The sequence below is a fragment of the Ornithorhynchus anatinus genome, chromosome 1, assembly GCF_004115215.2.
Source record: "Ornithorhynchus anatinus isolate Pmale09 chromosome 1, mOrnAna1.pri.v4, whole genome shotgun sequence".
Taxonomy (NCBI): domain Eukaryota; kingdom Metazoa; phylum Chordata; class Mammalia; order Monotremata; family Ornithorhynchidae; genus Ornithorhynchus; species Ornithorhynchus anatinus.
The window spans coordinates 180,245,961-180,260,130 of record NC_041728.1 but is presented as its reverse complement, the minus strand read 5'-3'; the positions used below and the strand labels follow the sequence as shown (position 1 = coordinate 180,260,130).

The following is a 14,170-nucleotide window of genomic DNA, read 5'->3' as shown; positions in this document are numbered from 1 at the left end:
GCGGAGTGTGCGGGAATAGGAGATGATCGGGATGTGGTAGGACGGGGTGAGCCGGTGGAGGGCTTTAAAGCCGACGGCGAGAAGCCTCCGTTTGATGCGGAGGTGGACGGGTAGCCAGTAGAGGTTCTTGGGGAGTGGGGTGACGTGAACTGAACGTTGCTGTCGATAAAGGATTCTTGCAGCAGAGTGAAGAATGGTCCGGAGTGGGGAGAGGCAGGAAGCCGGGAGATCTGCGACGGGGCACGTGCAGTAGTCAAGGCGGGACAGGATACGTGCTCGGGTCGGCGTGGAAGTGGTTTGGAGCGAGAGGAAAGGGTGGATTTTGGCAACGTTGCCAGACCGACAGGGTTTGGCGACGAACTGAATCCGTGGGTGGAAGGAGAGAGAGGAGTGGAAGATAACGGCAAGGTTATGGGCTGGTGAGGCAGGCAGGAGAGTGGTGTTGTCTACAGTGATGGGAAAGTGACGGGCAGCAGTGTGGCTCTGGGGAAAGAGCAGGGGCTCGGGAGTCAGAGGTCACGGGTTCTAATCCCGGGCCCCGCCACTTATCAGCTACGTGACTTTGGGCAAGTCGCTTCACTTCTCTGTGCCTCGGTGACCTCGCCTGGAAAACGGGGATGAAGAGGGCGAGCCCCACGGGGGACAACCCGACGACCCCGTACCAACCGCACCGCTCAGAACGGTGCTCGGCACTTAGTAAGCGCTTAACAGATACCATCATTATTAATGATTATTAAAGCCAGGCGGAGGTCAGGGTCTGGATGGGAAAATCAGGAGTTCGGTTTGGGACACGTTCAATTCGAGGTGGTGGCGGGACCCCCAAGTATTCATTCATTCATTCAACAGTATTTATTGAGCGCTTACTATGCGCAGAGCACTGTATTAAGCGCTTGGAATGTACAAATCGGTAACAGATAGAGACAATCCCTGCCCTTCGACGGGCTTACGGTCTAATCGGGGGAGACGGACGGACAAAAACAATAGCAATAAATAGAATCGACGGGATGAACATCTCATTAAAACAATAGCAATAGGCTCACCGTGGGCAGGGACTGTGTCTGTTTATGGTGCTATTGTACTTCCTCAAGCGCTCAGTCCAGCGCTCTGCACAAAGTAAGCGCTCAATACATACAACCGAATGAATGAATCTGCCCAGAGGTGGCAGTTGAAGCCGTGGGAGCGAGTGAGTTCTCAAGGGACGGGAAATCCACTCTCCCCTCATCTTCTGCTAACCCTACTGTACTCCCCCAAGTGCTCAGCACAGTGCTCGGCGCAGAGTAACCGCTCAATACGATTGCTTTCGTCACCAGTGGTGTTTACTGAGCAATTACTCCGGAGTCATTCATTCAACGGTACTTACTGAGCGCTTACCGTGTGCAAAGCACCGCGCTAAGCGTTCGAGCGGGTAAAATACAACCGAGTTAAGAGGCACGTTCCCTGCCCGCGATGATCTTTCGGTCTACTGAGCGCTGCCTTCATTCACTCAGTGGCATTTCATTCGATAGTATTTACTGTGCGCTTACTGTGCGCAGAGCACTGTACTAAGCGCTTGGAATGGACAGATCGGTAACAGATAGAGAGAAAGTCCCTGCCCTTTGACGGTGGCATTTATTAAGTGCTTACTATGCGCAAAGCACTGTTCTAAGCGCTGGGGGGGTATACAAGGGCCAGATTTCGAACCCATGACCTCTGACTCCCAAGCCCGGGCCCTTGCCACTGAGCCACACATTTCATTCATTCATTTAATCATATTTACCGAGTGCTTACTTTCATTCAATCGTATTTATTGAGCGCTTACCGTGTGCAGAGCACTGTACTAAGCCCCCGGAAAGTACAATTCGGCAACAAAGAGAGACGATCCCCGCCCACGACGGGCTCCCAGCCTAGTGGCTAGAGCCCGGGCTTGGGAGTCAGAAGTCATGGGTTCTAATTCCAGCTCTGCCACTTGTCTGCTGTGTGACCTTGGGCAAGTCACTTCACTTCTCTGGGCCTCAGTGACCTCATCTGTAAAATGGGGAGGAAGACTGTGAGCCCCGTGTGGGACGACCTGATTACCTTGTATCTACCCCAGCGCTTACAACAGTGCTTGGCACATAGTAAGTGCTTAACAAATACCAACGTTATTATTACAGAAGGGGGGTATTTGAGCGCTTACTATGTGCAGAGCACTGTACTAATTGCTTGGGAGGGTACTATACAACAGAGGAGGGAGATAGGTTTCCTGCCCGCAACGACCTTACAGTCTGGAGGGGGAGAGGGACGTTAATATAGACTCATAACGTATACTTTATAGCTATGTACTTAAGTGCTGTGGGGCCGAGGGTGGGGCAAATATCAAATGCCCAAAGGTCACAGATCCAAGTACGCAGAGCACGGCATTAAAGCGCTTGGGGAAGTACAATGCAGTCAGCACACCCGTTTCCTACCGGGAGAAGCAGTGTGACCTGGCGTATAATAATAATAATTAATAACGTTGGCATTTGTTAAGCGCTTACTATGTGCCGGGCACCGTTCTAAGCGCTGGGGGAGATGCGGGGTCATCGGGTTGTCCCACGTGAGGCTCCCGGTCTTCATCCCCATTTTCCAGATCAGGTCAACGAGGCCCAGAGAAGTGAAGTGACTCGCCCACAGTCACCCAGCTTCCAAGGGGCAGAGCCGGGATTCAATCCCATGACCTCTGCCTCCCAAACCCGGGCTCTTTCCGCCGAGCCGCGCTGCTTCGTATAAAGCGCGGGCCCGGGGACCAGAGGATCCGGGTTCTCTTTCCGGCTCTGCCGCTCGCCCGCTGGGTGACCTTGGGCAAGTCGCTTCGCTTCTCCGGGCCACAGTTTCCTCAAATGCAAAATGGGGATTCGATCCCTGTTCCCTTTCCCACTGTGAGCCCCGTGTGGGACAGAGACTGCGTCCGGCCTGATTAACTTGCATCGAACCCAGCGCACAGGGCAGTGCTTGACCCTTAGCGAGACCTTCAACTGGTTTTTTTTTTTTTTTAAGAAAAGGACTTAAAAAAAAAGCAGCTTAAAAACCAGAGGGGGAGACACACAGTAATATATATATATATATAAATAAATGACGGATATGTACACAACTGATATGTACGGATGTAAGTACACACAGAAGCAGCGCGGCTTAGCGGAAAGAACCCGGGCTTGGGAGTCAGAGGTCGTGGGTTCTAATTCCACCTCCGCCACTTGTCAGCTGTGTGACTTTGGGCAAGTCACTTCACCTCCCTGTGCCTCCGTTACCTCATCTGGAAAAGGGGGATGAGCCCCACGTGGGACGAACTGTTCACCGTATATCTACCCGAGCACTTAGACCAGTGCTTGGCACATAGTCAGCACTTAAATACCATCATTATATACACATGTGCTGTGGGGATGAAGCTACAGAAGGGAAACAGTGCGGCCCCGTGGAAAGGGTCCAGGCCCGGGAGTCCAAGGACCTGGGTTCTAATCCTGGCTCCGCCTGCTGTGTGTCCTTGGGTGAGTCACTTCACTTGCCTGGGCCTCAGTTTCGTCATCTGTACAATGGGGATTCGATACCCGCTCTCCCTCCTTCTTTGACCGCGAGCCCAGTGTGGGACAGGGACCGTGTTGGCCCCGATTAGCTTCTATCTACCCCAACGCTTTGAACGGTGCTTGACACACAGTCAGCGCTTACTGCATATCATAGTTACGATTCTTTGTAAGCACAGATCACACGCAAATATACGGTGAAAGAGAAACCTGTTGCCAGTGAAGTCAGCCAGCCGGGCTGGGATGAGAACCCCTACTGCTTCTCTTTTCCTTCACTCACTCACTCAATAGTAATAATAATAATAATATTTGTTAAGTACTTACTACGTGGCAAGCACTGTTCTAAACGCGGGGGAACGGACAAGGACACAGTCCCTGTCCCATATGGGGCTCACATTCTTAATCCCCACTCTGCAGATGAGGTAAGTGAGGCCCAGAGAAGTGAAGTGACCTGCCCACAGTCACCCAGCTGACAAGTGGCAGAGCCGGGATTAGAACCCAGGTCCTTCTGACTCGTCGTACTGGGGGTAAGCCCCAGAATAAGCCCCCCTTTCCCTCCGCTCCTCCTCCCCATCGCCCCGACTTGCTCCCTTTGCTCCACTCCCCTCCACCCCGTACAGCGCCTGTGTATTTATGTAATACTTATAATTGTATTAATCTATATTACCGATGTGTATAGATCTATAATTCCATTTATTTATATTGTTGCCATTGATGCCCGTCTGTTCGTTTCGATGCCCGTCTCCCCCCTTCTAGACTGTGAGCCTGCTGGGGGCAGGGACTGTCTCTACTTGTTGCGGAACTGTATTTTCCAAGCGCTCAGCACAGTGCTCTGCACAGAGTAAGCGCTCAACAAATACGATCGAATGAACGAACGAATGAGCAGGAATCATTTGGGTTGCTTTGCATTCCTTCCCCGCTCCCAGACAAGAAAAGGGAGCACCCGGACACTCACCTGCAAAAGTCACTTCGACCGCCTCCGGCTTGTTTCTGAAAGACACAAGAGGTGGCCAGAGTCAGTCAATATATAGCAGTTGATTATTCAATAGTATTTCATTCAATGGGATCTATTGAGTGCTTACTATGTGCAGAGCACTGTACTAAGCGCTTGGAATATACAATTTGGCAAGAGATAGAGACCATTCCTGCCCAATGACGGGCTCACAGTCTAATTGGGGGACACAGACGGACAAAATCAAGACAACATAATCACGATAAATAGAATCCAGGGGTTGGACACCTCATTAATAAAATTAATAGGGTAATAAAAATATCTACAAATGAGCACAGTGCTGGGGGGGGGGGGGAAGAGGAGCAGAGGGAAAAGGGGGCTTAGCTGAGGGGAAGGGGGGAGAGGAGAGGGAAAAGGGGAAGCTCAGTGTGGGAAGGCCTCCTGGAGGAGGTGAGCTCTCAGTAGGGCTTTGAAGAGGGGAAGAGAGGTTTCAGCTGTAATTTATTTTTCTACTTATTCAATAGTATTTATTGAGCGCTTACTCTGTGCAGAGCACTGTACTAAGGCTTGGAATGAACAAGAACGTACTTATATTCGTGACTATCTCCCCCTCTGCACTGTAGCTCACTGTGGGCACGGAATGTGTCTGTTCAGTGTTCACCTGGCCTCCCCCGAGCGCTCAGCGCAGCGCTAGGTGCACGGGGAGCGCTCAATAAGTACGACTGAAGCAGGCGGCGGTCGGTCCTGAACTTTCCAGCTCCCTGGAGGGGGAAAGCTGACCAGACTGGAGAGGGGGTTGGTTTCTTCCAATGCTCCGCTTCTCCCAGCCTCAGTCTCCCCTGGAATCCCCGGGCACCCCTTACCCCGTCTCCCCGGGCCAACCCAAGCCCCTCCATCCGATACCCTGTGGGCCCACCGGGAAAGATGGAGGGAAAAAAAAAAATCCTCTTCCCACTCACGAGCGAATCCCACTCGGATTCATTACTGAGCGCTTACTGTGCGCACGGCACTGTACTGAGCGCTTGGGAGAGGACAATACGACAATAAACAGACACATCCCCCGGCCCCAGCGAGCCGCCAGCTGCCACCGACCAGCTTTAGTCGTCTCGAGATCGAACGGCACCATGATCCCGAAGCAAAATACCACCCAATTTTTTTTAAATAAAAAAACAAATGCATTCATGCATATTTATTGAGCGCCTACTGCGTGCAGAGGACTGTACCAAGCGCTTGGGAGAGAACAACATAACGATAAACAGACACATCCCCCGCCCACAACGAGCTGCTAGTTACCAGCAACGAGCTTTAATCTTCTGGAGGTCGAACGGCTTCATTGTCATAAAGCGAAACATCCCCCGATTCTTTAAAAATAACCTGTTAGGTGCATTCGTTCATATTTACTGAACGCTTACTGCCCGCAGAGGACTGTACTAAGGACCTGGGAGAGGACTACGGAACAATAAACGGATAGATTTCCTGCCCACAACGAGCTGCTGGTTAACTGCGACTAGCTTCCGTCTTCTCGAGATCCAACGGCGTCACGGTCACGAGGTGAAATAATGTTAAATAATAATAATGATGACGATGGCATTTGTTGAGCGCTTACTATGTGCCAAGCACTGTTCTAAGCGCTGGGGGAGACACAGGATCATCAGGTTGTCCCACGTGGGGCTCCCGGTCTTCATCCCCATTTTACAGCTGAGGTGACGGAGGCACAGAGAAGCGAAGGGACTTGCTCAAAGGCACCCGACTGACGAGTGACGGAGCCGGGATTAGAACCCGCGACCTCTGACTCCCAGGCCCGTGGCTCCTAAGCCCATTACTGACAGATAATGGTATCTGTTAATTCATTTCTAATAATAATAATGTTGGTATTTCTTAAGCGCTTACTATGTGCAGAGCACTGTTCTAAGCGCTGGGGTGGATATAAGGTAATCAGATTGTCCCACGTGAGGCTCCCAGTCTTCATCCTCATTTTCCAGATGAGGTAACTGAGGCCCAGAGAAGTGAAGTGACTTACCCACGGTCACACAGCTGACAGGTGGCAGAGCTGGGATTCGAACCCATGATCCCTGACTCCCAAGCCCGGGCTCTTTGAACTGAGCACTTACTGAGCGCGGAGCACTGTACTAAGTGCTTGGGAGAGGACAATATAACAACAGACCGGTACAATCCCTGTCCACGACGAGCAGACATACACGGTCTGGCCCTGCTAGTTACCGGCAAGGAGTTTAGTCGTGGTGAGATCAGCTGTCAGCGATGTCACGAGGCGAAAGAATACTCGATTTTTAAAAATAATGCCATCTTTTAAGCACTTCCTATATAATAATAATAATAATGTTGGTATTTGTTAAGCGCTTACTATGTGCCGAGCACCGTGCTAAGCGCTTGGGTAGACACAGGGGAATCGGGTTGTCCCACGTGGGGCTCACAGTCTTAATCCCCATTTTACAGATGAGGTAACTGAGGCACAGAGAGGTTAAGTGACTTGCCCAGTCACACAGCTGACAAGTGGCAGAGCCGGGATTCGAACCCATGACCTCTGACTCCAAAGCCCATGCTCTATATCAAATATCGTCCTAAGCGCTGGGGTAGGTACGAGGGAATTGGGTCGCAGCCAGTCCCACATGGGGCTCACGGTTTAAGCAGGAGGAGGGAGAGCAGGTATCGAGCGTGGCTCAGTGGAAAGAGCCCGGGCTTGGGAGCCAGAGGTCATGGGTTCGAATCCCGGCTCTGCCCCTTGTCAGCTGGGTGACTGTGGGCAAGTCATTTCACTTCTCTGGGCCTCAGTGACCTCACCTGGAAAATGGGGATGAAGACTGTGAGCCCCACGTGGGACAACCAGATGACCGTAAGGTGAAAGGCGAAAAAATGCAAAAAAAAAAAAAATGCAAAAAAGCTCGAGAAAAAACGAAAAACGACAGGAAAAAACGAAAAAATTGAAGTTTCCCAAAAAACGAAAATTTTTTTTCCAAAAAATAATATTTTTTCAAAAAATAATATTTTTTTCAAAAAAACGCGAAAAAACCCTTTTTTTGCATCTCCCCCAGCGCTTAGAACAGTGCTCGGCACATGGTAAGCGCTTAAATACCAACATTATTGAGAAGCAGCGGGGCTCAGGGGAAGAGCCCGGGCTTGGGAGTCGGAGGTCACGGGTTCGAATCCCACTCCTGCCACCCGTCAGCTGTACGACTGTGGGCAGGTCACTTCACTTCTCCGGGCCTCAGTTCCCTCATCTGGAAAATGGGGATGAAGACTGTCAGGTGGGACGACCGATGACCCCGTATCTCCCCCGGCGCTTAGAACAGTGCTCTGCACGGAGTATGCGCTTACAAAATACCAACGTCATCATTATTATTATTATTATTGTTAACCCGGCCACTACAGCGTCACACCCGCACACCAGATCCGCCCCGGGCCACCGCGGCGTCACGCCGCAGGCCAGGCCCCTCGCCCCGACCGCATCCCAACCCAATCCGCCTCAAACGGCCAGTCCTCGCCGCCGGCTTTAAAGCCGCCCATCCCCCGGCCCCCTCCTCCCCGACCCGGACCCGCGCACTCCGCTCCTCTGACGCCGACCTCCTCGCCGTCCCTCCGCCTCGTCCGTCTCGCCGCCGACCTCTCGCCCGCATCCCGCCTCCGGCCTGGCACGCCCCCCTTCCTCACGCCCGCCGGACGAGGACTCTCCCCCACTTCGAAACCTTACCGAAAGCCCACCTCCTCCCAGTCGATAATCAAGGTATCCGCTAAGCGCTCACTCTGGGCCAGGCACCGTACCGAGCGCTGGGGTAGATACGAGCTAGTCGGACTGGACACGGTCCCCGTCGCACGCGGGGCTCACCGTCTTCCTCCCCATTTGACAGACGAGGGAACTGAGGCCCAGGGAAGGGACTTTTCTCCCCCCCGCGCTGCCCCGCCCCGCCCCGCCCCGCCGCACTTATGTCTATATGTCCATATCTCTAATTCTCTTTATTTCTATTGATCCCTGTTTATTTGTATCGATGTCTGCCCCACCCCCGTCTACACCGCGAGCCCACCGTGGGCAGGGATCAGCTCCCTCTATCGCCGAATTGTACCTTCCAAGCGCTCGATAAATACGACGGAATGAATGACTTGCCCAAGGTCACCGCGGCGGAGCCGGGATTAGAACCCAGCTCCCGCGACTCCCAGGCGTGTGCTCCGACCAGCAGACCGCACCGCTTCTCCGGAAAAGAGGCGTCCCCGCCCCTTCCTCTGCGGGGAGACTCTTCCCGCTCCCCAATCTGTCCTCCTCCTCCTCCTCCTCCTCCGGCCCCCCGCTTCTTTCCCTCATCTGTAAAATGCCATTTATCGAGAGGCCGCGCTGTGCTAAGCACTGCGCGGGGGAGGGTGGGACGAGCCCGGGCCCGGGAGTCACGGGACGCGGGGGCTCATCCCGGCTCCGCCCCGTGTCTGCCGGGTGACCTGGGGCGAGTCGCTTCACTTCTCGGCGCCTCGGTTCCCTCACCTGTAAAATGGGGACGGAGACCGTGAGCCTCACGTGGGACGACCTGATTCCCCTGGATCTACCCCAGCGGCGCTCTGCACAGAGTAAGCGCTTAACCAACCTGCCTCGGTTCCCTCATCTGTAAAATGGGGATTGAGGCCGTGAACCGCGCGAGGACCGCGGTATCTCTTAAGCGCTCACGACGTGCCCGGCACCGTGCTAAGCTCCGCCTCCGGGCCCAGGGCACTTTCGTCCACAGCTGTCGTTCATTTACTTGTATTATGTCTGTCTCCCCCCTCTAGACCGTCAGCTCGACGGGGGCAGGAAATGCGTCTGTCAAATTGTTGTACTGTCTGTCGTCTCCCAAGCGCTCAGCACGGCGCTCTGCACACAGCAGGCGCTCGATAAACCCGACCGGATGAATGAAAACAAGCAGATCGGGCTGGACACAGCCCCTGTCCCACGTGGGGCTCACAGTCTCCGTCCCTATTTCACGAGAAGCTGCGTGGCTCGGTGGGGAGAGCCCGGGCTTGGGAGTCGGAGGTCATGGGCTCGAATCCCGGCTCCGCCACGCGTCAGCCGTGTGACCGTGGGCAAGTCACGTCACTTCTCTGGGCCTCAGTTCCCTCATCTGGAAAACGGGGATTCACCGTGAGCCTCGTGTGGGACAACCTGAGCACTCTGCATACCCCAGCGCTTAGAACAGTGCTCTGCACCTAGTAAGCGCCTAACAAATACCAACATGATGATGAGGACACCGAGGCCCAGAAGCGCACAGGTGCCCAAAGTCACACTGCGGACGAGTGGTGGGGCCGGGATTCGAACCCTTGACCTCCCGCCTCCCAGGCCCGGGCTCCATCTGCCACACCGCCCTGCTTCTCCGGCCTCCGAGTTAATCAGTTGAGTGAATCGAAACCCGATTAACCTGTAGGGACCGCAGTGTTTAGTCGAGTGCTGGGAACACAGTGTGCGCTTAACAAATACCCTGAAAGAGGAGGAGGAGGAGAAGAGGGAGAGGGTGAGAGAGATGGGCCCAACCTGATTAGTCTGTACCTACCCGAGCTCTTTGCACGGTGCCGGGTACAAATACTATTATCAGATCAGATTATTAAAAACTATAATAACAAAATACTATTATCTTAACTATTACCACTATTTATGATCACAAATACCATTATTAGATTAGATTACTAAATACTGTAATAACAAAATACTACTGTCTTAACTATCATCACTATTTAACCAATATCACAAATACTATTATTCGATTAGATCATTAAATACTATAATAACAAAACTCTATTATCTTAACTATCATCACTATTGAACTATTATCACAAATACTATTACTAGATTAGATTATTAAATACTATAATAACAAAATACTATTATCTTAACTATCATCACTATTGAACTATTATCACAAATACTATTATTAGATTAGATCATTAAATACTATAATAAAATACTATTATCTTAACTATCATCACTAACTATTATCACAAATACTATTATTAGATTAGATCATTAAATACTATAACAACAAAATACTATTATCTTAACTATCATCACTATTTAACTATGGCTCAGTGGAAAGAGCCTGGGCTTTGGAGTCAGAGCTCATGAGTTCGAATCCCAGCTCTGCCGCCTGTCAGCTGTGTGACCGTGGGCGAGTCACTTCACTTCTCTGTGCCTCAGTGACCTCATCTGTAAAATGAGGATGAAGACTGTGAGCCCCCACGTGGGACGGCCTGATTCCCCTGTGTCTACCCCGGCGCTTAGAACGGTGCTCTGCACATAGTAAGCGCTTAACAAATACCAACATTGTTATTAACTATTATCACAAATATTATTATTCGATTAGATCATTAAATACTATAATAACAAAATACTATTATCACTATTTAACTATTATCACAAATACTACGATTAGATCATTAAATACTATAATAACAAAATACTATTATCTTAACTATTATCACCATTTAACTATTACCACAAATACTATTATTAGATTAGATTATTAAAGACTATAATAGCAAAACACTATTATTTTGACTATTATCACTAAGCCCCAACTGGCCCCCGTGGGGGAGCCGCCGGGGGGCCGGGCCCGGGTCGGGCCGGGACCACCCGTGCGGCGTCCGGCCCCCGCTGTCCCTTCTTCCCCACACCTGGCAGTCGGTCAGTCGTCTATCTTTATTCGGCGCTAACTGTGTGCAGAGTACTAAGCGCTCGGGGAGTCCGATATAACGGACGCGTTCCCCGCCCACAAGGCAGGGAACAGTCTAGAAGGAACTTATTCCTTCATTCAGTCGCGTTTATTGAGTGTTTACAGTGTGCAGAGCGCTGTAATAATAACAACGTTGGTATTTGTTAAGCGCTCACTACGTGCGGAGCACCGTTCTAAGCGCCGGCGGGGGGGGGGGGGAGATACGGGGTCATCGGGTCGTCCCGCGTGAGGCTCACAGTTAATCCCCATTTTCCAGATGAGGTCACTGAGGCACAGAGCAGTGAAGCGACTCGCCCACGGTCACACGGCTGACGAGTGGCAGAGGCGGGAGTCGAACCCATGACCTCTGACTCGGAGGCCCGGGCTCTTTCCACTGAGCCACGCTGCTTCCCCACTGTACTAAGCACTAGGGAGGATCCAGCAGAAGAGGATAACAGACGCTCTCTCAAGCGCTTAGTATAAGAATAACAACGCTGGCATTTAATAATAATCACAATAATGTTGGTATTTGTTACGAGCTTACTGCGTGCCAAGCACTCTTCCAAGCACTGGGGGAGATACAAGGTATTCGGGTTGTCCCATGTAGGGCTCACGGTCTTCATCCCCATTTTTCAGATGAGGTCGCTGAGGCACTGAGAAGTGAAGTGACTTGCTCCGAGTCCCACAGCTGACCTCTGACCTCTGACTCCTAAGTCTGTACTCCCTCCACGGAGCCATGCTGAGAGTCAACTGCACGCAGGAAGCGCTCAATAAATGCGACTGAGTGACTGACGCAGCGTATCGGAGTCTCCCAAGTGCTTAGTACAGCGCTCTGCACACAGTAAGCGCTCAATAAATACGACGGACCGACTGACTCTAGCTCTGGCCGACAGCCCGGGCCCGGCTCCGGCTCGGAACCAGGGACGGGGTCAACGGGGGGGGGGGGGGGGTAGGGAGAGCAGCCTCCCCGCTCGGCGCGGGTCCAGGCTTCCGGAGGCAGGGGAACGTCCACCCCGAGTCCCCGGGACCCTGCAATTTCGGGACCCCGGCCCCTTCCGTCCCGGAGCCCGGCTTTAATTCATTAATTTTTGGTGTTTGTTAAGCGCTTACTGTGTGCCGGGCACCGTTCTAAGCGCTGGTACCAGATCACCAGGTCGTCCCACGGGGGGCTCCCAGTCTTCCTCCCCACTTTCCAGATGAGGTCACCGAGGCACCGAGAGGTTAAGTGACTTGCCCGAAGTCACCCAGCTGACAAGTGGCGGAGCCGGGATTAGAACCCAAGACCTCCGCCGCCCAGGCTCGGGCTCCTTCCACTGAGCCACTTTCCCGCCGCCCCGTCTCCTCTGCTTGCGGGCATCGGCCGGGAGAGCGGGCGACGCGGCTCTGAGGCAGCACGGCCCGGTGGGTGGAGCCCGGGCCCGGGCGTCCGAGGTCGTGGGTTCGAATCCCAGATCGGCCACCCGTCAGCCGGGTGACTGGGGGCAAGTCGCTTCACTTCTCCGGGCCTCAGTGACCTCATCTGTCAAACGGGGATGAGAACTGTGAGCCCCACGGGGGACGACCCGATGACCCCGTATCTCCCCCGGCGCTTAGAACGGCGCTCGGCACAGAGTTAAACGCTTAACGAATCCCGACATTATTATTATCAGAGCCTCGGCTGTCATCCTGACTCCGCCGCGTGACCCTGGGGGAGTCACTTCCCTTCTCGGGGGCCTCCGGTCCCTCGTCCGCAAAATGGGGATGGAGACTCGGAGTCCCACGTGGGACGGGGACCGGGTCCGACCCCATTTGCCTGGATCCGCCCCGGCGTCGGGCTCGGTGGCCGGCACGGGGTAAGCCCGCAAGAAATGGCATCGTTATTATCATTTTCAGCCGGCCCGGGGGGTGGCCAACCAAAAAGGCGGGAGGGAGAAGGGGTCGGGGGCCGGGCCAGGCCCCGGGGAGGGGGTCGGGGGGGCGCCCGAGTACCCAAGGAAGCCGGTGACAGGTGCCACCCTGCCGGAGCCCGTCCGGAGCAGCGGCCTCTGCCCACCCCGGGTGACGGCACCTTCCCCGGGGGTGACAGCTTTTGGGGGGGGTGTGAGGAGGAAGGGAAGGGGCACACAGGGGTCTCCATTTCCCTGTGGGACCATGGAGTATTCATTCATACGTTCAATGGTATTTAGTGAGCGCTTCCTATGTGCAGAGCACCGCACCAAGCACCGCGCTTGGAATGGCCAGATCGGTAACCGACAGAGACGGTCCCCGCCCTCCGACGGGCTCACGGCCCGATCGGGGGAGACGGACGGACGAGGACGACGGCGACGAATAGGATCGAGGGGAAGAACGTCTCATTAAAACGGCAGCAAATAAATTGAATCAGGGCAGCGTGGCTCGGTGGAAAGAGCCCGGGCTTGGGAGTCAGAGGTCATGGGTTCGAATCCCGGCTCTGCCACTTGTCGGCTGTGTGACTTTGGGCAAGTCACTTCGCTTCTCTGGGCCTCAGTTCCCTCATCTGTAAAATGGGGATTAACTGTGAGCCTCACGTGGGACAACCTGATTCCCTTGTCTACCCCAGCGCTCAGAGGAGTGCTCTGCACATAGTAAGCGCTTAACAAATACCAACATTATCATCATCTCATTAAGCAAAATCAATAGGGTGATGAAGAGATATACGGTTGAGCGGACGAGTACGGTGCTGAGCCTGGGCGTTAGAAGGCCATGGGTTCTAATCCCGACTTTTCTGCGACCTCAGGCAAGTCACTTCGCTGGGCCTCAGTTCCCTCATCTGTCAAATGGGGACGGAGACTGGGAGCCCCGCGTGGGACTCTGTCCAACCCCATTTGCTTGGATCCAACCCAGCGCTTAGTACGGCACCTGGCACGTAGTAAGCGCTTAACAAATAGCATCATCGTAAGAAAAAAATAACTGCGGTACCGGTTAAGAATTTACTACGCGCCACGTACACAGAGGGGTGGACATAAGCAAATCGAGTTGGACGCAGTCCCTGTCCCCCATGGGGTTCACGGTCTTAATCCCCATTTTAC

General features: G+C 53.2%; 1 protein-coding gene across 1 annotated transcript in view; it reads right to left on the bottom strand.

Annotated features, from left to right (window-relative positions):
• The window catches only part of ARPC2 (actin related protein 2/3 complex subunit 2), a 48,959-nt gene that overhangs the window by 28,496 nt on the left and 6,293 nt on the right, over positions 1 to 14,170 (bottom strand). Inside the window, exon 2 of the mRNA XM_029073133.2 lies at positions 4,471 to 4,505. Within this exon, the coding sequence (XP_028928966.1) occupies positions 4,471 to 4,505 (35 nt within the window). The remainder of the gene's footprint in view (positions 1 to 4,470; positions 4,506 to 14,170) is intronic.